Consider the following 20963-nt stretch of genomic DNA (forward strand, 5'->3'; position numbering starts at 1 on the left):
GTTTGGAATAAACTATTGTTAGTGAAACTTCTCATGCAGATGTAGAGCAATTGTTCATTCCCCACCTCCTAATGGCCAAGTTGCCAAATTTTCTAATACTCCATGGGCAAAACATGAAGGTTATCTTCTCCCCAAATTGTTTCTGGTTTGGTTTTCTTGCTAAAGTTTCATTTCTGTTTTTTGAGAGGACAACTGCCAAGAAGAAAAATGCTTTTATCTCCTATGCCCAGCAAAATGGGAAAGGTGGTAACTCATACGTGTGTGTCTAAAGGGGATAATAATTTTGTTTTGTAAAGAAACTGGAACCGAGTCCAGTAAACACAGCAGGAAGTAGTTTCACGGGAAGAACACAACTTAAAACCACAAGTCAGAATACTGACCACGTTAAACTTTCCACAGTAGGAGAGCCTTTGCTAACCTGGAAAAAAATGCTGAGGCAGCCCAGAACAACAAACAAGGCCACTTTCTCATGACGTAGGGATATAGTCAAAATTCGCACTGTGTAGTTTCTAAGCCAGGGAGCTCAACACAAAGAAATAACAGTTGCAACATTTGTGTTGCAACAAAAAGGACATTTGTGTCCTACAAAATGTGCCTTAAGCTTTCCTGAGACAAAAGCACCTGGGCCGTTACTCAGCCTTGTCCGACAGACTGTTACCTCAGGGAAGGTCAGAGGTAGTTTGTCAAAGGATTTCCCTTACCACATGCAAGCATAATATACTCACTCAGCTCTGAATCATGCTGTGCCAACAAGGCTTCTTTGCAATTCCGAGACCACTGAGTTAACAACCCTGCACCGTAATGCATTATATAAGCCTGTGCTTCTCCCTGCAAACTTAAGATCTCAAGCAGTAAACAAAATCCCTGTCAGTTCAACTGTATTAGACATTACAACCCCAAGAAAGAAAGAAAGCATAAGTTGCAGTGTACATATGTAATGGTGTACATAGCTACTCTCCTTTGTCTTTTTTCCTTTGTTGAATTTTGGGTTGTTTTAAGTGTTGGCCTATACATATTTTGTTTTGGGCTTCTGGTTTTATTGAGATGCCACTGACAACTGCTGATGTCTGGCAGGTTTGTTATAAGGTATGGAGGTGTGCTTTGTTGGATTTTCTTTATGAAAGCCTTTTTACCCTGCCTTTTGGCCCCTTGGGTCTACAAGACAGCGTACAGTATCATTGAAAAGTTTAAAACATACACACAGATCAATATAGGAATAACAAGCAGTTAACAGCACCAGTGACTAAAACCAACAATCCCCTGAACCAAACCACCAGAGAGCCCAATAACAGAGAACCTTCTTAGCCTGCTCGGGAAGGAGCCTGGGGAAGGAGGACCAGCCAGCAGCTGCACCAGGTGGATCCTGAGCCTGAGCCTGCTTCTGCCCCCGCCCACAGGTACTTAAGGCGGGGCTGCCAGAGGCAGCGCCTCGGCGTCGCGCCAAGTGCGACGCTAAGTGTGCACTTAGCGTCGCACTTGGAGTCGCAAGATCTACCCACCTGCTTCTCCAGAGACACCAGCAGCCACAACACCAGCAGCAAATAGCAGCAGCAGCAGAGGGCAGCAGCTTTAGAGACCAGGGGAGGGGGCAAACGTGGACTATCTGCTCCTTCTTAGCTGCTGTTCTCTTTTATCTCTTTTATATTCTTTTAAACTGTTGTATATTTTATATCTTAATATTTTAATATGTGCCTGGGAGGACTATTGGACAACTCAGGGGGTGGGGGAGGTGCCACCATAACTGTGGTCACGGGCAGGGGGAGGTATGGCGTTGGGGGGTTAACAGGCCAGCTGAGGAGAAGAGGGGCTAGACACCTTACAGCTGTCCCCTCTTCTGGTTCTTCCCCCAACCTGATGGTTCCTGGCAGCCTTACCAGTCTGCCCTCGGGTCTGGTGCTGCTGCTGCTGAATGCCAGGTTGGCCCAAAATAAGACCTCCTTCATCCATGATTTGATTGTGGATGAGGGGGCTGACCTGGCATGTATTACTGAGACCTGGGTGGGGGAACTGGGAGGGGTCACTCTCTCCCAGCTGTGCCCTCCTGGGTACTCGGTGCAGCACCAACACTGACTTGAGGGTCGGGGAGGGGGGGTTGCCGTGGTCTATAGGAATTCAATCTCCCACTCCAGGCTTCCTGCTCATTCGAGTGCAGATCTTGAGTGTCTGTACCTTGTGTTGGGTACCCGGGACAGATTAGGGATTCTGTTGGTGTACCGCCCACCCCGCTGCCCATCGGACTCCCTGCCTGAGCTGACGGAGGTGGTCTCGGACTTGGTGTTGAGGACCCCCAGGATGATGGTCCTGGGGGATCTCAACTTCCATGCCGAGGCCGCTGTATCCGGGGCGGCTCAGGACTTCATGGCCGCCATGACAACCATGGGGCTGTCCCAACATGTCATCGGCCCAACGCATAAAAAAGGACACACGCTTGATCTGGTTTTCTCGACTGGGCAGGAGGATGGTGATCTGAAAGTAGAGGAATTAACATCTGTCCCTTTGTCATGGTCAGATCACTTCCTGCTGAGGTTTAGACTTCTGGCGGCCTTTCCCCTCTGCAAGGGTGGGGAACCTATTAAAATGGTCCGCCCCCGGAGATTAATGGATTCCGATGGATTCCAGAGGGCTCTGGGGGATTTTCCTGCTGGTATGGCTGGTGCTCCTGTCGAAGCCCAGGTCGCTCTGTGGAATGCAGAGATGACTCGGGCGGTTGACACGATCGCGCCCAAGCGCCCTCTCCCTCTGAGCAGAGCCCGGCCAGCTCTTTGGTATACACCTGAGCTGAGGGCAATGAAGCAAGAGGGGAGACGGCTAGAACGCAGGTGGAGGAAAACTTGTGCTGAGTCTGACCGAACACAGGTAAGAGCCCACTATCGAGCCTACTCTGTGGCGGTGAGGGTGGCAAAGAGGCAGTTCTTTTCCACCAGCATCGCATCTTCTCAGTGTCGCCCGGCGGAGCTTTTCCGAGTGGTTCGCGGCCTGTTACATTCTGGGCCAGGGAGAGAGACGGTGGAACCCTCGGTAGCACGCTGTGACGGGTTTGCGTGGCACTTTGAGGATAAAGTCGCTCAGATTCGTCATGAATTGGACACCACCATTAATGCAGTTCCATTGGTAGAGGCGTTCAGAGCACCGTCTGGTCCAGTTTTATTGGATGAGTTTCAGTTACTGAGGCCTGAGGATGCGGACAAGGTGCTTGGCCAAGTCCGATCGACCACTTGTGTGCTTGACCCTTGCCCTTCATGGCTTATTAAATCAAACAAGGAGGGGTTGTCCGGCTGGGTCCAGGAGGTTGTAAATTCCTCCTTGAGAGAGGGAGTGGTGCCTGCTGCTTTAAAAGAGGCAGTAATTAGACCACTCCTGAAAAAGCCTAACCTGGACCCAGAGGATGTTAACAATTATAGGCCAGTGGCCAACATCCCCTTCCTGGGCAAGGTGCTTGAGCGGGTGGTTGTAGGACAGCTCCAGGCACTCTTGAATGAAACGGATTATCTAGATCCATTTCAATTGGGCTTCAGGCCTGGTTTTGGAACGGAAACTGCCATGGTCGCCCTGTGGGATGACCTCTGCCGGGAGAGGGACAGGGGGAGTGCGACCCTGTTGATTCTCCTGGACCTCTCAGCGGCTTTCGATACCATCGACCATGGTATCCTTCTGGATAGGTTGTCTGGGTTGGGAGTTGGAGGCACTGCACTACAGTGGTTCCGCTCCTACTTGGATGGCCGATTCCAGAAGGTGGTGCTGGGGGATTATTGCTCTGTGCCATGGCAATTGTGCCATGGGGTTCCACAGGGCTCTATTTTATCCCCCATGCTGTTTAACATCTACATGAAACCGCTGGGGGAGGTTATCCGGAGGTGTGGGCTGAGGTGCCATCAATATGCGGATGACACCCAGCTCTACCTCTCTTTCTCATCAAAACCAGGGGAGGCAGTGGCTGTTCTGAACCAGTGCCTGGGCACGGTAATGGACTGGATGAGGGCCAATAAACTGAAACTCAATCCAGAAAAGACAGAGGTACTGTTAGTGGGTGGTTCGTCTGCCCGGCTAGGTGATAATCAACCTGTTCTGGAGGGGGTTGCACTCCCCCTAAAGGATCAGGTTCGTAGTTTGGGGGTGCTCTTGGATCCAGAACTGTCACTTGAGGCACAGGTGAACTCAGTGGCACGGAGCACTTTTTATCAACTTAGGCTGGTATACCAACTATGCCCTTATCTGGACAGAGATAGCCTAGCTACGGTTATCCATGCTCTGATAACTTCTCGTCTGGATTACTGCAATGCGTTATACGTGGGGCTGCCTTTGAAAACGGTCCGGAAACTTCAGCTGGTCCAAAATAGGGCAGCAAGATTGTTAACAGGGACTGGCCTGCGAGCTCATATTACGCCAGTACTTTTCCAGCTGCACTGGCTGCCAGTCCATTTCCGGGCCCGATTCAAAGTGCTGGTGTTAACATTCAAAGCCCTTAATGGCTTGGGGCCAGGTTACCTGAAGGATCGCCTCCTCCCATATGTGCCTGCCCGGACCTTAAGATCATCATCAGCGGCCCTTCTCCGTGAGCCCCTGCCAAAGGAAGTGAGGCGGGTGGCTACTAGGAGGAGGGCTTTTTCTGTTGTGGCACCCCGGCTCTGGAATGAGCTCCCTAGTGAGGTTTGCCTGGCGCCTACATTGTACTCCTTTCGGTGCCAGGTGAAGACCTTTTTATTTTCCCAGGCATTTTAGCTTTCTAAATTTTTATCTTTGCTGTTTTAAATCTGTATTTTAAACTCCTGTACTGCTGCTAGGTTTTATTGTGGTTGTATTGTTATATTGTGGTTTTAATGTTCTATATATTTTAAATTGTTTTATTGTGTGTTGTTTGGTTTTAGTTTTTGTGAACCGCCCAGAGAGCTTCGGCTATTGGGCGGTATAGAAATGAAATAAATAAATAAATAAATAAATAGCCAACTGACCACATGGCTAATGGCCACAGATTATGGGGGTTATAGTCTTAAACATCTGGAGAGCACCAGAATGCCTATCTCTGGCTTAAAGGGAAGGAGTGAGGGAGTGGAATGAACCTCTCCCAGGAGGGAGTTCCACAGACTCTGTGCCAACTGCCAAAAAGTATCCATCCCAGGTCACCAGACTTCAGGTGGCAGAGGAACCTGGAATCAGGGCTCTGAGGAATATCTTAAAAGAACTGGTAGCTTCGTATGGGAGAAGATGACAGCAAGCTTGGCACAGGTTGGCACAGTTCCTTCTATGGAGAGTCAAGCTGAAACTGTTGGTAGATGTTCATCAGATGTTGTTATAGGAACCCTTGGCAAGTGAGACAGCAAGCGTAGAACAGGATGCGTGGGTGAGTTATAGCTGAAGTCGATGACACCTCCTCCATCCAAGTTGACTAACTTTTTCTAGCTCTTTAATAAGGTGATGACAAAAATAAGCTGAAGGTCATACTAACCACAATAGGAGAGTCCGGCAATCTGCATATAGAGATCTTCTTCAGAGAAAGTTTCAGGCAGCATGAGAAAGGCTGCTGTGACAGCACTCTTCAAGTTGCTAGCGAGGGCAGCTTGCAGGTTAACATTCTCATTCTGGGTAAGGATTTTCACCTGGAAGTAGTCAGAGAATTTGGAGCAAGGCATCAGGTACACAACAATATTCATTATCAGCATGCAATTCATAAGCTGGGGATGGCGACCATGTGGTTCTCCAGATGTTGTTGGACTGCAACTTCCCACTGTTCCTCACCAGGCTATGTTGGCGAGGGCTGATTGGAGCTGCAATCCGAGCACATCTGGAGGGCCAAACTTTCCTCACCCGTATCATTAGTGAATATGAAACCCAGAACAATGCCATTATGAATTCATGGAGATGCAGTGACCTAGAGACCTCTTAACTTCCTGAAGCTCAGTCTTAAGCAATGTAGATATCCCTCTTTGTAAGTAGAACATTTACAGATCAATGGGAAGAATTAAGACACTTAAAATCAACACAGTACATCAAAGTCTGTGCATTTCTATGACAGATGTGTTCTTAAAGCTAGATCTATTATGATTTAATTGACTTATTTGTAAGCAACCTTACCCTAGTTTTATGATTCCTTGCATCCTACAAGGCTGAATACCAGAAGTGATGCCAAAACACAAGCCATATATTTATCCATCAACACTTCTATTTATGTCAGAAAATGCCAGGGTTTGGGTAAGAAAAAAAGGCTCCACAGCTCCCATGCAAATATGGTGTTCATTTACCAGATATGAGAAGGAAAACTCCAGCATTACAGTGGAACGTAGGAAGCTACCTTATATGAGGTGGTCAAACTACTTGTCCATCTAGCCTACTCTGACCAGCTGTAGCTGTCCAGGACCTCAGACAGAAGCCTTTCACATCACTGCCTGCCTCATCCTATTAACTAGAACTGCTTGCACATGTATGAAGCTTCTACCTAGTCAAAATAGGAAGGGATGCATATAAGCAGAACTGTGCCTCCCTGAATTGTGATTGGAAGTTACACCAGTTGCTGGGGAACTTGGGCAGGAGGGTGCTGTTGCACTCATGTCCTGCTTGTGGGCTCCCCATGGGCAGCTGGTGAGCCACTGTGGGAATAGAATGCTGGACTGGATGGGCCCTTGGTCTGATCCAGCACAGCTCCTCTCATATACTTAAAGATTTACTCATGGCACTATGACACAGCCTTCCCCAACCTGGTACTTCCAGATGTTTTGAACCACAACTCCCATTAGCCCCAGCCTCCACGGCCAATGGCCAGTTATGATGGGAATTATGGACCAAAGCATCTGGAGACCACCAGGGTGGGGAAGGCTTTGAGTTATAACACATTGGGCCAACAGCTGTATCAGAGAACAGAAGGGGGAGCAAATTTACTTTAAAAGGCCATGGCCAGGATCCAAAGAACTGTGGAACTAAAGCAGTGAGCGGGGGGGGGGGTGTTAGACGTGTTCTTCTTGAACATCAGCCCCTCCCCACCACCACCACCACCAATGCAAACAGCTTTTGAAACTGAAGGGAATTTCAAGAGTTTATGATTTAGCAGAGGGGTTGGCTATTCATGGTTGAAAATCCCACTGAAATAGCACAGGCCCCTTGCCTAAGTGCCTTTTTGAATCCCAGTATGTGTATGTGTGTGTGTGTGTGTGTGTGTGTGTGTGTGTGTGTATTCTTCTGTAGCAAGGATATTTGAATAAGTGGTCTTGTTTTATCGGAGGACTTTGCGATTTAGTGGATAAAATTAACCCATGTGCATTCACTGATTTTGCAGGATGGCTTAATTTGAGACAACCCGTATTCAACCTTGTTATGTCTGCCCATAGAATGAACAACGGTGCGAAAGGTTTTATGCACTTATGCCATTCCCAACCTCGTCAGATTTGGCCTAGAATATTGCAAGGTAAGTATCACCTCTAACCTAATTACCAATGTCTTCTTTAAAAAAAAAAAAAAGAATTCCACAAGATGATTTTGGAGTGAAGGAGACAGCTGGAGCTAGATGGAAATGAAACAAATAGACTGCTATTATTACAGCATTCAGTTTTACAAACATGCAGAAGGTACATGGGCAAAAGCGAATCCATGACAAAGGGATGATTGTATCCAGAACTTCACAACTGACGATATATATTTCTGAACACAACCCTGGAGACCCAAAACAAATCTGTGGGGCATGCAATATCATTATTCTTCCATTATCTCCCCCTGCATTTGAAGTGTGGTTTTCGTTAGCAACATAAAAACTGAACCATCTGAATAGTTAAAGGTAATCTGGTCCTGGGAGAGGCTATTTGAACACATGTTTTCAATTTGCTTTCCTACATGTTTTTAAAGGCCTAATTTTACAAACAAGCAGTTTTCCCCCCTCAAGGAAGAGGAAGGAAAAAAAGTCAGTATGATCTCCTAGAACCGAAAATGGCAGCTGAGAAGACAATAGGGGAATACAGTGGAAGACAGCTGCTTTTGCCTTCTGTCTCTAACGGCCAAATTACACAGCCAGTTGAATAATCAAGTGACCAGACGGCCAGTTCACCTCTACTAAGAACAACTGTGTTTACATGCTAGGAAAGCTCTATCCGTAACAGCTTATCTGCTTTGCTGAGTGGGGGGAAAACAAGCAAGAGCTGCAGCTCTGTGACTCACCCCTTTGACTCGATTTATACTACCACTTAATATGGGGAAAGTAAAAACAAGCAGACTTTTCTCCTGTCTTACAGTGTAAAATCTAATCTCCAAAAACATAAGACGGACTGTAGTTCAGTGAGAGAGGACATGTTTTGCATGTAGGAGGTCCCAGGTTCGATCCCTGGCATCTCCAGGTAGGCCTAGAAAATATCCTGCTTGAAACCCTGGAGAGCCACTGCTAGTCAGAGTTGCCAGGACCAGACTAGATGGACCGATGGTCTGACTCAGCTTGCTGAAGGCAGATTCCCGTGTTCCTAATGTGTCCTTATGTGGTAAGGCCCATCATCACCATGTCCTGGTGATGCAAGATGGAGACATAACTTTTCCATATGATCCTAAGAAACAGTCAATGTAGCCCAGTCCTAACCATTTTAATCCGAAATAATGTCCACTGAATACAGTGGGATTTAATCCCAATGAAGCATATATAGGATGACAGCCTTCGCTTCCTAAACCAGACTCTTTTAAGGATTCCTCATCTAACGTCTTCTTACGAAGCCCATTCTGTATCTTTGCATGACTACATCTCCCGGAGGTCTTTGGAATTTCATGCCCCTTCAATCAAAGTCCAATCGCAAGGACTGGCATGTTCTATCATGTTGTATTCCGCAGGGATAAAAACCCACTGCTCCATCTATATAAATCATATATTTTCAGTGACTGGTGTAAGATGATACATGCCTATTGCCCCATATTACAAATGAGAGACTAAGGCAGAGAGACAGTGGCTTGCTTAAAGTTACCCAGAGAGACTGCAGCTAAAGTCCGCAGAAAAGCCATAGCTTAGTGATAAGCATATGCTTTGCGGACAAACGTCCAGGCTCAATCCATGGCTCCAGTTAAGAGCATCTGAGACAGGGCGGTCAGGGAAGACCTCTGACTGTGGTCCTGGAGAGCTCTACCAGGCAGTGTCGACAGCAGTGGGCTTGGTAGACCAGTGGTCTTACTCAGTATACATTCATAAGGGCAAACTAAGTAGTAGTTGCCTATATAGCATGGCACACACCTGGTCCCTTGTCTAAATCGGGTTACTCTGCCTTTGTGTGCTATTGCCAAAGTATTAAAAAACACAATTAATACTCAATTAACAACTACAGCTACAACAAAAAACAAACAGAAACAATAAAAACAGTTTTTAAAACGATCAAATGGAGCAGCGTCATGGTATCAGTTACAAGCCTAGGCAAGGATTGCACTAGTGCACTTACCATGCATGTCTTAGTGACAGAAGGCCTAGCACAGGCCTGAGCAACCTGTCTCCCTCAGATGTTCTGGCCTACAACTCCCATCGGCCCTCACTATTGGCTATATTGGCTAGGTCTGATGGGAGTTGTAGGCCGAAATATCTGGACAACCACAAGTTGCTCAGTCCTGGTCTTGTTTAAACGAGATGCTAGGCACATGCAGCACTACACAGATAAGTTCTTGCTGGCTCAGTGTCACTTTTAAGTCAGCCTTCTATTGAATTCTAAACTGTTTAATTAGGAAAACACAGATTTAAAAGCCCATTTACTTCCATTTGCCTTTAATAGGTAGAAGGGTGAAAATGCATATACATTTTCTGAGGAATAAGTTCCAATGAATGATGTGAGACTTCATTCTGTATGGACAAACATAGAATCAGACTGTAAATCTTTTAGAAATACTCATATTACATTATACATACACATACACACACACATATATATGCACGCACATGCACATGCACGTACACACACACACATACACACCCCACTCTTACATTGGCTCTCCTAGCCAAGTTGAAGATGAGGTCCACAACCACACAGCTTCAGCAGCTACACCACATCTGATGCTCCCAGACCATTAGGTGCACGTACTCCCTGTTTAACCATTTTTGAATTCTATCATAAGCAGCATCCAGCCAAGAGGCTACCTGTTGACTTATTTAATAGGTACAACTTCTATTTTCTGATGAACATTGCAAACCTATGCATGTTTACTCAGGAGTAAATTCCACTGTGTTCAAGGTAAATGTTTAGGATTGCAGCCGTAATGTACCAGCTGCAGGCATATACTACCTTTGCCAGATACTAGAGCTGACCTGCCTTACTTAGGAATTTTGAAATAGAAGTTTTTGTATTGTAGAAGCCAGAGGTGTAAAAAGAGAGATATCCCTAGTACTGCAGGGATATTTAATGGCCAGCCAACCATTTTCTTAAAACCAAGTGGACTGAAACTGACAATTGTATGACAAGCTTTATTAATGTGCTTCAGTAATTTGTAGTATTTTGTTCCTAAAGAGTTTTCCATCTCACTCAGAGACTTCAGTAGTGGCCAAAAGTGGAGATGGGATCTCAGTGGATTTGAAATAGGAGCTAGGAAATATTATTTATCTTGCTAACAACTGGCAGATGAGAGATCTGGAAGTATCAGAGAGGGAGGTGGATATTTTCTACCTTGGTGGCACATTTCACTTTCACAAAATTTGCCATGTCATCTCACACAGTTTGATTAGATTAATTCCCAAGTCCTTTTTATCCAACAGTTCTTCTAAAATGACTCCTTTGAGCATAAATATATGTAATAATTTTCTCAATTAGTAGAACAACTTCCCTCCCTATCTTTAGGTAGACACAATGGGAAATACCCTTAGCTGTTACCTTATTTCAGTTCTCTCTCTCTAATAGTTTATACTAGCTAAACAAGCTTTTCTTTTTTTTTTAAGTGCTGAATAAAGTTGCAAAAATCCTGTGTGTGTGTGTGTGTGTGTGTGTGTGTAAGCATTCACATTTCATTTTCATTTTAAAATGGATTCACATTTAGAGATTCTTCTTCTCTTCTGGTTTGATTTTAGTACATGCAGAATGCAAAGTGCACTGAAATGTCATCTTAAGGCAAAAAAACCCCTTCTACTATAAGCTTAAGAGCCACCTCCCCAGTTTAAAAAAAAAAATACTGGGCAGGGGGCCTTGATAGTTGTGACCATGGGCAATTCATGTCTCCAAGCTTAATTAGTTTGCTTTCTGTAAAATAGATCTTGTAGAAGCCAATATGAGGCTGAATAATGCCTGGTGTTCAGGGCTCAGACCTTACCCTTGCTTGCATTTGATTTGTGTCCTTGGTCAAGTCACCTGTTCCCATGTATGTCAGCATTCCATTTTCATCTGTAGCCAGCCAAATGCTTCTAAGAAACTTACAAGCAAAGCAGGAAAGCAACAGCATCTCCCTATTTATGTGCAACATTTGTTATCTAAAAGTATACTACCTCTGAACATGGAGGTTCCATATCTAGCTATCATGGTCTGATAGGAGGGCTTTCAGGGGTACAGTGGGGGTGGAATATGTGGGAAAAGCCTAAGTGGATGGAGATATGGTAGGAGTGGCTTGGCAGAATGAGTGGGACTTGTAATACTCCCTACTTTCTGGAGGCACCAAACATCCCTGAACTCCCCTCCCAGCAGCCAGGAAACACTACATGGTCCCAAGGTGGCATCACACATTTTAAAGTTTAACAGAACATAAATTTACTTAAAACCACAGTTGAGCTGGGAAAAAAAGCTACTACTGTGTTTATCCAGTTCTTCAACATGAGGTTAGATGAGAACTTGGCTAATCCAATCTTATGTGGTGTCCAAAGCAAGAAGCCAGCAAACTCTTGAGAAACAGCCAGAGAGGCCTGGGAAGAAGAAAAGAGTTCACAATTCTCAATAGCCATTTGTGCCCTACTGGAGATGTCCTCAGCTGAACTATTTAGATTATATTCACGCTGTTCCAAGAATATACTTGACCTAAAGTTAATACATAGGGCAGTGGAAGCTTGGGTGAATATTCTAACGCGCACACACACACACACACACACCCCAACAAAAGAAAGAAAGAGAGATGTGGACACATTTAACTAGATACTTCTTAACTGGTTAAGACACAATTAGCTAGGATACAACACTGCAACACTGAATGCCACGAATTATTTTTGCTTGATTCCCCTTTTAAAACAGGGGGAAATGGGAAACCCAGAATAACAGTTCCATCATGTTTAATATGCCACTGTCAGATTTGTGCAAAGGCCTTGTTTTTCAGCATTCAGGTTTAAATCTGTTCTCAATCACAGAGAGGAAAAAGTCAATAAAAAGGCATTGCATCATCTACCTGAAACATCAAAGAAGAGAATGTTTTTATATTCAGGTATGAAAAAAAAAAAAACCAGGCTTCACAGATCAGCCCTGAAGCTGTTGTCACTAAGATTTAAAAACCAGCATCCAACTTCTAACAATTTCTCCAAGAGAAATAGTTTTAAAATTCCAACAGCTATAATTATTCACCTTGCAAAGTTTAGATGTGGAAAAAATCCCAAGAAAAAGAAACTCACGTTCCAAGATGGCACAGCTGAAATAAAAACCTAAACTAAATAATATGTGCGTGAATTCTTAAATCCAAAGGGAAAGATCCAACAGTGTCTGGGCACTAATACTATTGACATTGCACTAGCAGAAACCCACATCTGTGCAAAGTCAATAGCATAGTGTGACAGTTTCACAGAAACCCACTGGATCCTTCCTAATACGTCTGAATTTATATTTTGTTTTTATTTACATGTCTAGTCTACAAATTCCCAAGATTTCAGAGCAGATCACTAGTTGTATATAAAACTTGTTACTGAAGGCCTTTAGTTAAGACAGGTAAAATATGACAAATGCTAAAGACCTACCTTCCTACAGACTTAACCTAGATCACCAACTGCCTGCTGAGACAGAAGACTCTGATAAAAGTTCCAAGAAGATACTGCACACCAATTTAGACATGTTATATCTGCTATGGTACAGTCTTCTCAGGGATTATCCCATTTCAAAATGCATACTGGGATAGACTATATGGAAGCAGCTTCCAACAAGACCTCCCTGCATGCATTTTAAGGTGGTGGAGTCCTGTGAGATTTGAACAGTATTCATGGCTACATATATGAATCAATATCAGGCTTGATCTAGCTCCCAGATGAAGGGAAACATGAATGACCACACAGATAAACTGAAAAGTCAGGTCCTGTTGTTTCCAAGACTAAGTGCAAGAGAAGAAGTCTCTTCCACAAAGTTTACTGGCAAGAGCCAACGTATAATCTTCCTTTTGGTGTATTATTCTAGACACACACTCCTCGTGTTATTTGCTGCTTCTTGTGGCAGATTACCAGCTCCCACTAATGGTTTCAGACGATATAGAGGGAAAATATTACACAGCAGGATAAACTAAAATATAAACACAACTCAGTTGGGAATTCAGAGGCGCCTAAAAGTTACCACTTGAAGACTCTCTCCAAAGCTGATTCCACCTCCACCCCCAACGCCACCCCACACAGACAATCATCAGATGATTCCTTTATATTTCAAGCTGAATTTAGATTTTCTCTTCCACCATTTTCTTAACTCTGCTTCCATCTAGTGGTCAGAAAATGTGAAATGTACATTATGCAAACTTTTCCAAGGTATATAAACAAGCAAGGCACTTTTAAAACTCTTTATCCTTAAGGGCATCCAGAAACTCCTAGAATGGGTGGTGTTGGACTCTTGAGCAAGAGGAATTGTGCTAAAACCAGCTTTATTTTGAAGAAAAAGCAGCTGTGCGCGCCCCCCAGCCGATCCAGAATGTGTTCCTGATCTGCGTTGCTATATCACCTGCTGAAACTCACCCACCACATCGTTATTTGCCCCCAAAGCTGGAAGGGGGAGGGGCAGGATTTGCAAGGCCTTGATCCAGAACAGAAGCACATTCCAGAACAGAACCCTACAACTGTCTTTTCTTCACATTAGAAGTGGCCAGTTTAAGCACACATTTTAAAAACCAGAAATAACACAACATGTACTTTGGTCCTTGGGTGGAAAGCAGGCGCAACTTTGCCAGCATTGCAAAACACTTCAGAATGCAAGTTAGTTGCCTAGCTAACACCATAATAAAAGTACAGCCCGCACCCATGTAACCCACCACCATAATTTTGACACCACTTTCTACACTGCTAGCATTTTCCTGTTAGTATGGCTTTTGTCATCTCAAGTAGACGAATGTGGTGAAGTACCGGCTTTTGCAGACGCCCAGCTACATAGAGAGTCTTCCAGCGAAGCAAATCTTGCATCAGAGTATCAGTACTAATGACACCATATTTTATAACCTGAAACGTGAAAAGAAATGAGAGCTGAATCACAAAAGTGTACATTAGAGACTGTTGCCAGAAGCAAAGATGGAAGGATACAGGTGCACAAAGGATAAATCATTTCACCATCCTTTTAGGGAGTGGTTCTCAAAACATGAGAAAACAATTTTTTTCTAGAAACCTACTTTTCTAGATTTTAATTCTGAGAAGGAACCGATGGGCAGGCAGTGTGAACTCTTCTTTAGGAACTTTTGATGGGAACCGCACTTCTCTCCCATTCTCCCCAAAGCTCCTCAACTCAAGTGCAAATGGCTGCAGATATTCTTACCTGCCATTCAAAATGTCTCTGGATGCTGCAGACTTATCCCTATTTGCAAGAGTCCCAAAACCAACCAAGAGGTTTGATGGCTTAGCAGAGAAGGAGTGGAGAGCTTCATGGGCACCGCTGGAGGTCCCTGTGGGTGCCACATTACAGACATCTGTGCTAGACTTTTCTTCTAGGGATGAAGTGCTATGTGGTGTGCTTAAACCCTGGCCAATGGAAAACCTCCTGCTAATGTGGCTTTGGAGTGTCAAGCAGAAGCTAAAGGAATTTGCACTTGCGATGTCTATTCACTTTCCTCTTGGGAAAGGAGGCTCTTTTTTCAGACATGAAAAGGGGGTGAAAAACACTCATGTTATTCTTGTTAGCACATCCCCCAACATCCAGAGCAGCCTGGAAATACACATGAATTCTAGAATAGTATCTTGATCCCAATGATAAAGATTTGGGGAGGGAAGATGTTTCATTTTAAGTTGGTGACCCACTTTTGGATGGGTTTCTCCTACCTCCCCCCCGCTCCATAAAAACAGCTTGTTTGTAATATAATTTTAAAAATCAGAATCAATGAAATAACCAACATTTAAAATCAAATAAATGCATTTTTCATAGAATATTGGTTGTTGTTGTTGTTCAGTCGTTCAGTCGTGTCCGACTCTTCGTGACCCCATGGACCATAGCACGCCAGGCCTTCCTGTCCTGCGCTCTCTCCCGGAGCATGCTCAAGTTCATATTCATTGCATCCGTGATGCTATCTAGCCATCTCATCCTCTGCCGTCCCCTTCTCCTTTTGCCTTCAGTCTTTCCCAGCATCAGGGTCTTTTCCAGGGAGTTTTCTACTATTTACATTTCAGGGATCTAAAACTCAGAAAGCCTGGCAGAATGAAAATAGCTTTACAGTTCTGCCAGCTTTTGGAGATATCCAGTTACACAGAGGCTAGGTTCAGACAATACGATAACCCACACTCAAGGGCTGATTATAGGTTGAGTGTGGATTGTCGTTCACCACAAACAACCTATGAAGAGAACCCATGATTTGTTGGTGGTTTTTGAACTGTGGATTGTTCATGGTTAACAAACCATGGCTTGTTATCGCAGCTGGGTTCAGACAGAATGGTAACCCATGTTGTAATAACAACCCATGGTTCAATGACAACCCACACTCAACTATACTCAACCCCTGGGTGTGGGTTATCTTGTTGTGTGAATCCAGTCAGTGAGTCTTCCAGTAAAGCTGTAATTGCTGTATATCTGGCTCATATCTGGCATTATCTCCTGAAAGACCTAATATCTGGCATTATCTCCATTCTGACATTGACAGTGGCTAGAGTGTTGGACTGGGAGCCCAGAGATCCGGGTTCTAGTCCCCACTCGGCCATGGAAGCTCACTGGGTGACTTTGGGCCAGTCACAGACTCTCAGCCCAACCTACCTCACAGGGTTGTTGTTGTGAGGATAAAAGGGAGAGGAGGAGGATCATGTAAGCCGCCTTGGGTTCCTTTCAAGAGGAAAAAAGGCGGGATATAAATGCAATAAATAAAATAAAATAAATAAAATAAAAGTTTTAACCTGCATTTCTTACCCTGCCATCACAAGGCACTAGTGTATTGTAGTAAATCCCTGCTCCATAGTTCTGGATGTTACTGATTGGCTTGGGCCCAAAACATTTTAGAAAGGAATAATGATTCCGATTCTTTAACAGGTTCGTCATATGCCATGTTACGGAATCATCAACAGCAAACACAAAATCCAGCATATTGTTCTACAAAACAAAAGAGAACAGGATATCTTGATCTCTGTATGACACAATCATGTTACAAATATAAACAAGGTGTAACACCACAAGACAACATGAAGATTTGAAAGCAAAGAACCTTAAGATATACATCAAAGCAACAATATCTTTCTCTACATATATTTACAAGCAAAGCTTCAGTAAGCAAGCCTCCCCACTTCAGTTACAATGGGTTGGATTCAGCACAAGTTAGTTGCACTTGGGTCCCATGGAAATCAGTGTAAAAAGTCATTGCTAACTTATGTCCCACTGATTTCAGGGGGAACCAAAGTCTGCAACTTTAACCGTTTAAATGCATCAGGATCTGACTACAATTAATAATAAATTAATTAATAATAATTCAAATTTCGGTGGTTTTGATCCTACAGTGCACACAGTACAATGTACATCATCAGATTCCAGATTCATGGAGTCTAACAGCCACTGAAAAGTATCCCACCAATTACCAAATCCAATTATCACAGGCCACTAACAAGTTGGTATGTAAAAGACCAAACTGGTCAGTGTGGTTACATTAAGAATCACCTACCCTGCAAAGACGCTGCCTCACACCACAACCCTGTGCCTGCTTACTTGGAGCTAAGTCCCACTGAAGTTAATGGGGCTTCCTCCCAGGTATGTGCAGACTGGACTGCAGCCCTACAGAGAGGATGCTGGCACAGAGGCTTAATTAAAGATTGTCATAAGAGATTTGTGCTGCACATTTACTTGAAAGGGACCTCGTTGTAAACAGTGAGACTTACTTCCAAGTCAACATGACAAAGTTCCACTATTAGCTACTGGTTTGGTCTGCAATAAAGGATTATGCGTGGATGGAGAGGAGTCCCACTGGGTTGTATTCAGTGTTAGCCCTACTTGACATAGACCCCTGTGGGTATCCAGTATCCACACGGGATACAGTCTGTTCTGTTTTCCAGAAAGCCTTCTCTCTGTCCCATCAGCCAGGACAGCTAGGCTGGTGAGGACAAGGGAGAGGGCCTTCTCTCTGGTGGCCCCCACTCTGTGGAACTCCCTCCCTAGGGAACTCCGCCATGCCCCCTCTTTAATGAGCTTCCGCCACGCATTAAAAACGTGGATGTTCAGGCAGGCATTTGGGTGGGCTAGGGTAATTTTGGAAATGTGATGTTTTTAATATTGAATTTTATTGTATGAACTGTTTTTATTGTTGTACATCGCCCAGAGTGGCTGGGTGACCAGCCAGATGGGCGATTAATAAATTCAATTAATTAATTAATTAATTAATAATAGCACAGGGGTGGTCGCTAAAACGAAGACCACACGCCAGCTCGCTGACACGCAGGAATAGCTTGGAAAGGGGCCAGCGCTACCGAGGCCCTTGCCGGCCTTAGCGCCGGAGAGCGGGCAGAGGGTCTTCAGCCCCTTCCCCTCCTAGGAATCGATGCCTGTCCACGTACCTCAGCTTCCCGGGCAGAGGCCCCCGCTTGCTGAAAGACCCCGGACCCATAAGCAAAGGCGAGGCTGAACTCCTGCGGGAACTGAGCTAAGATCCTGCGGAATTTCACCGCCGAGCTCGGCAAGGACATGCGGGCAAAGCAGCGGCAGCGGCAGCGGCAAGGCGCCCCTCGAACACCGGGCTTCCGCGCCGGGACTGGTAGCGCGCCGAGCAGCTGGAGGTTTCGGGCGGAAGCGTCGCGTCGCCTCACCCTCCACACCCGTAACCGAGGACAGAGGGGAAGGGAAGTGGCACCAAGAGGAGACCGCCAGGCAGCTTAATGGGGACGCCCTGAAGTCACGGCGCCCTCTCTGGTGCGGGACTGCAGTCGGCGGTACGACTGTGTGCCGGTGCGCTTCAAACGAAGACAGTTCTCTCTGAACACAGCTCGTCTCTCAAGGAGACCTGGGCTGGGGTCCAAGTTACACATGGGAAGATGTATCTTTCCTTGGGAAGATTTCCCTCCTCCTTGAAATATAATCATAATCCTGATAGGCACAGAAAGAACCATGTTTATATACCATGGTTATACGTTTATGGTTCTGAATGATCCAAATTCTCCCTCTCCCACCCACGGACTGAGGAAAGGAAACGTTTGTGCCCCTACTCATGATTCAGTAGGTGACACTGCACCACCGCGGTGCCTCCAAACTAGGCAAAGTGGCGCCTGTTGAATTTCCGCCTGTTAGCAGCTGTTCAAAGGTACAGGAGCTCTGCCTGGAAAAGGTGGCAATCACATTTAAGTGTAGTTGGAAGAAGGGTCTGTACACGAAGTATACAACCACTACGCGTGAAGAATGCACACGTGCCAGTTTCACCACATACATGCAGTGGGGATTCTTCGTGGTGTATGGGGGATTATATTTATGCTTGTCAAAAACACATAAACCAAAATGTCACCCACTTCAAGCAGGGCATCCTAAAAATGCATATATTCCTTCAAAATAGCTATAGGAATATAGCTGATTTCCAAATTGCCATTCAAATATGGAGCTAATGGCTATTGACTACTTTAGTACTATTGACTATATTTACTATTGGACAAAGTAAGTTTGACTGCATTGCCCAAATTAGTCCTATGTATTTGTGCACATACTTACTCTCTACTGCATCTTCAGATTCAGAAGGATTCCTGTGGGCGCAATCCATTTTTAGAGAAAAAGCCTACAACTCCCAGCATGCCCCAGCCAGCTGGTTAGGGCATGCTGGGAGTTGTAGGCCTTTTCTCTGTCTAAACATGCATAGGACTGCACCCTTAGTGTCCTAAAATTCCTTAATTGTATTATGTTATAAAATATAATAAAGATATAGAAATAAATAATACAATTACACTGTCTAGGCATCTATAGTGAATAAATTGCAAAGCAGCCTTCTCCAATCTAGTGCCCTCTAGAGCTGAGCTTTCCAAACTGTGTGCCGCGACACATTAGTGTGTCGGCGGCAGTGTGTCGGCGTGTCGCGTGAAAGGCAGAAAATTGTGCAGAAGGGCACCGCGGAGCGCTCTTACTTGCGTTTACTTCCCTTGGCCCCTCCCCCGGAACTTCCTAAAGCGGCTAATGTTAAAGCAGCTAAGCCTTAGCAGTTAAGGCTTAGCTGCTTTAACGTTAGCCGCTTTAGGATTGTGTGGCGTCTTGACATAGGACGCACGTGATTGGTGGTGTCGGAGCGGTACAGCGAGGAGTGTGGTAATGCTGGCTGCACGAGGAGAATTTGGAATTCTCATTGGAGACTCCTTTAACGGAGCAACTAGTTGTGAGTTACACCACCCCCAACTCTCAGCTGTGCTGAGCGGAGGAGTCCCCTGGAGGTCCTGGACTGGGACTGCACCAAGCGGGCCGTCCACCATCTTGGCCAGTCGGAACGGAGCTCAGTGGAGGCCAGAAGCCTCAGAACCAGCGTGCTCCCAACCACCCGGGCGAGCGCAGCTGCAGACTGTCACCCAGTCAACCCACCTGCTGCTGGCTGAAGGTAGGCCACCCTCCCAAACCCAATGTGGCAAACAGCAAGCCACCCACTACGTGGCACTTATAATTTGATTTCTGCCATTTATTTTTACTCTGCTGTAATCGTGGATTGACCACCCACTGGCAGTGTACCACCGGAGAGTGCTGGAACTGGACTCTGGACAAAGGCATTGCAAATATTTGCAGCAATATAGCCTTGTAGTGAGACATATATATTTACACCATTTTTGTTGGACTTTTGCTTCTCTACTTCATGTGTTTTTGCAGCTGAGCTCCTACCTGGGCCTATGTGTCCTAATATGTATTGTAAATACTTTACTTAGTTTTGTTTATTTTTCACATTTTCTCCTGGTCCTGATTCCTATCTTTATCTCACTTTATCACTGTGGGAGTGGAGCGCAGGTGCTGTTATTTTCATAAGAAAAAACAGAGAAAGATAAGCGCTAAAAACAGTCCTGTTATTTTCATATTTAGTTAATGTTAAAACCTAAAAATAAATCCGCATAGATTTATTCATTAAATTGCAGTTGAATTACCCATAAAATGGATACGTTTCTAATTAAGAAAAGGAAAGCTGGTGAAGATGATGTTTGCGATGAACAAAATGTAGCTGCTATAGAGGAAACTACGCAAGAATCAACTGTTGAACCGTCTGTATTAGTATGTAAGAAGTGTAAAGGAAAAATTCCCAAGCCTCGTTTATACAATAAAGATTATATGAAACTGGGGTTCACATTTTCTGGTAATAAAAACAATCCTTGTCCCCAGTGTTTAGTTTGTAGGGATTTACTTGCAAATGAAAGAATGGTACCAAATAAATTAAAGCATCATTTTACCTCAAAACACTGTCATTTGTCAGAAAAACCAGTAGAATACTTAATTGAGCTTTCAAAATCTATAAAGAAGCAGTCTGCATCATTCACAAAGAGAATGAAGACATCAGAGAAAGCTCAAAAGGCAAGTTACTTGGTTGCTCAAATAACTGCCAAAAACAAGGACCCACACGCTATTGCCAAAACCACCATAAAGGAATCTTGCTGTGCTATTGTTCGAACAATGTTTGGGCCCAAATTTGAGATAGAAGTTAATAAAATCCCTTTGGCACATAACACGATTGGAAGACGTATTCAAGACATGTCTGATGACATTAAGCAG

At 44.6% G+C, this 20963-nt stretch overlaps 1 protein-coding gene across 4 annotated transcripts in view; it reads right to left on the minus strand.

Moving 5' to 3' along the window:
- TAMM41 (TAM41 mitochondrial translocator assembly and maintenance homolog) overlaps nt 1-18072 on the minus strand; it is a 62089-nt gene extending 44017 nt beyond the window's left edge. The window contains exons 1-4 of one of the 4 annotated variants that reach the window (XR_014788513.1): nt 17807-18056; nt 16179-16358; nt 14204-14296; nt 5444-5594 (exon numbers count right to left, since the gene is read on the minus strand). Coding sequence is in view for 2 of the 4 variants with exons in the window: in XM_084839866.1 (XP_084695992.1) it covers nt 5444-5594; nt 14204-14296; nt 16179-16358; nt 17807-17935 (553 nt within the window). In the remaining 2 variants the exon portion in view is untranslated. Of the gene's footprint in view, nt 1-5443; nt 5595-14203; nt 14297-16178; nt 16359-17806 lie in introns of all 4 variants that reach the window. The other 3 variants (XR_014788512.1, XM_084839866.1, XM_084839865.1) reach the window with 3 other exon arrangements.
- Nucleotides 18073-20963: the final 2891 nt, after the last annotated feature.

This window comes from Heloderma suspectum, chromosome 2 (genome assembly GCF_057233095.1).
Source record: "Heloderma suspectum isolate Gila_16-S chromosome 2, 16-S_ref, whole genome shotgun sequence".
In the NCBI taxonomy this organism is placed as follows: domain Eukaryota; kingdom Metazoa; phylum Chordata; class Lepidosauria; order Squamata; family Helodermatidae; genus Heloderma; species Heloderma suspectum.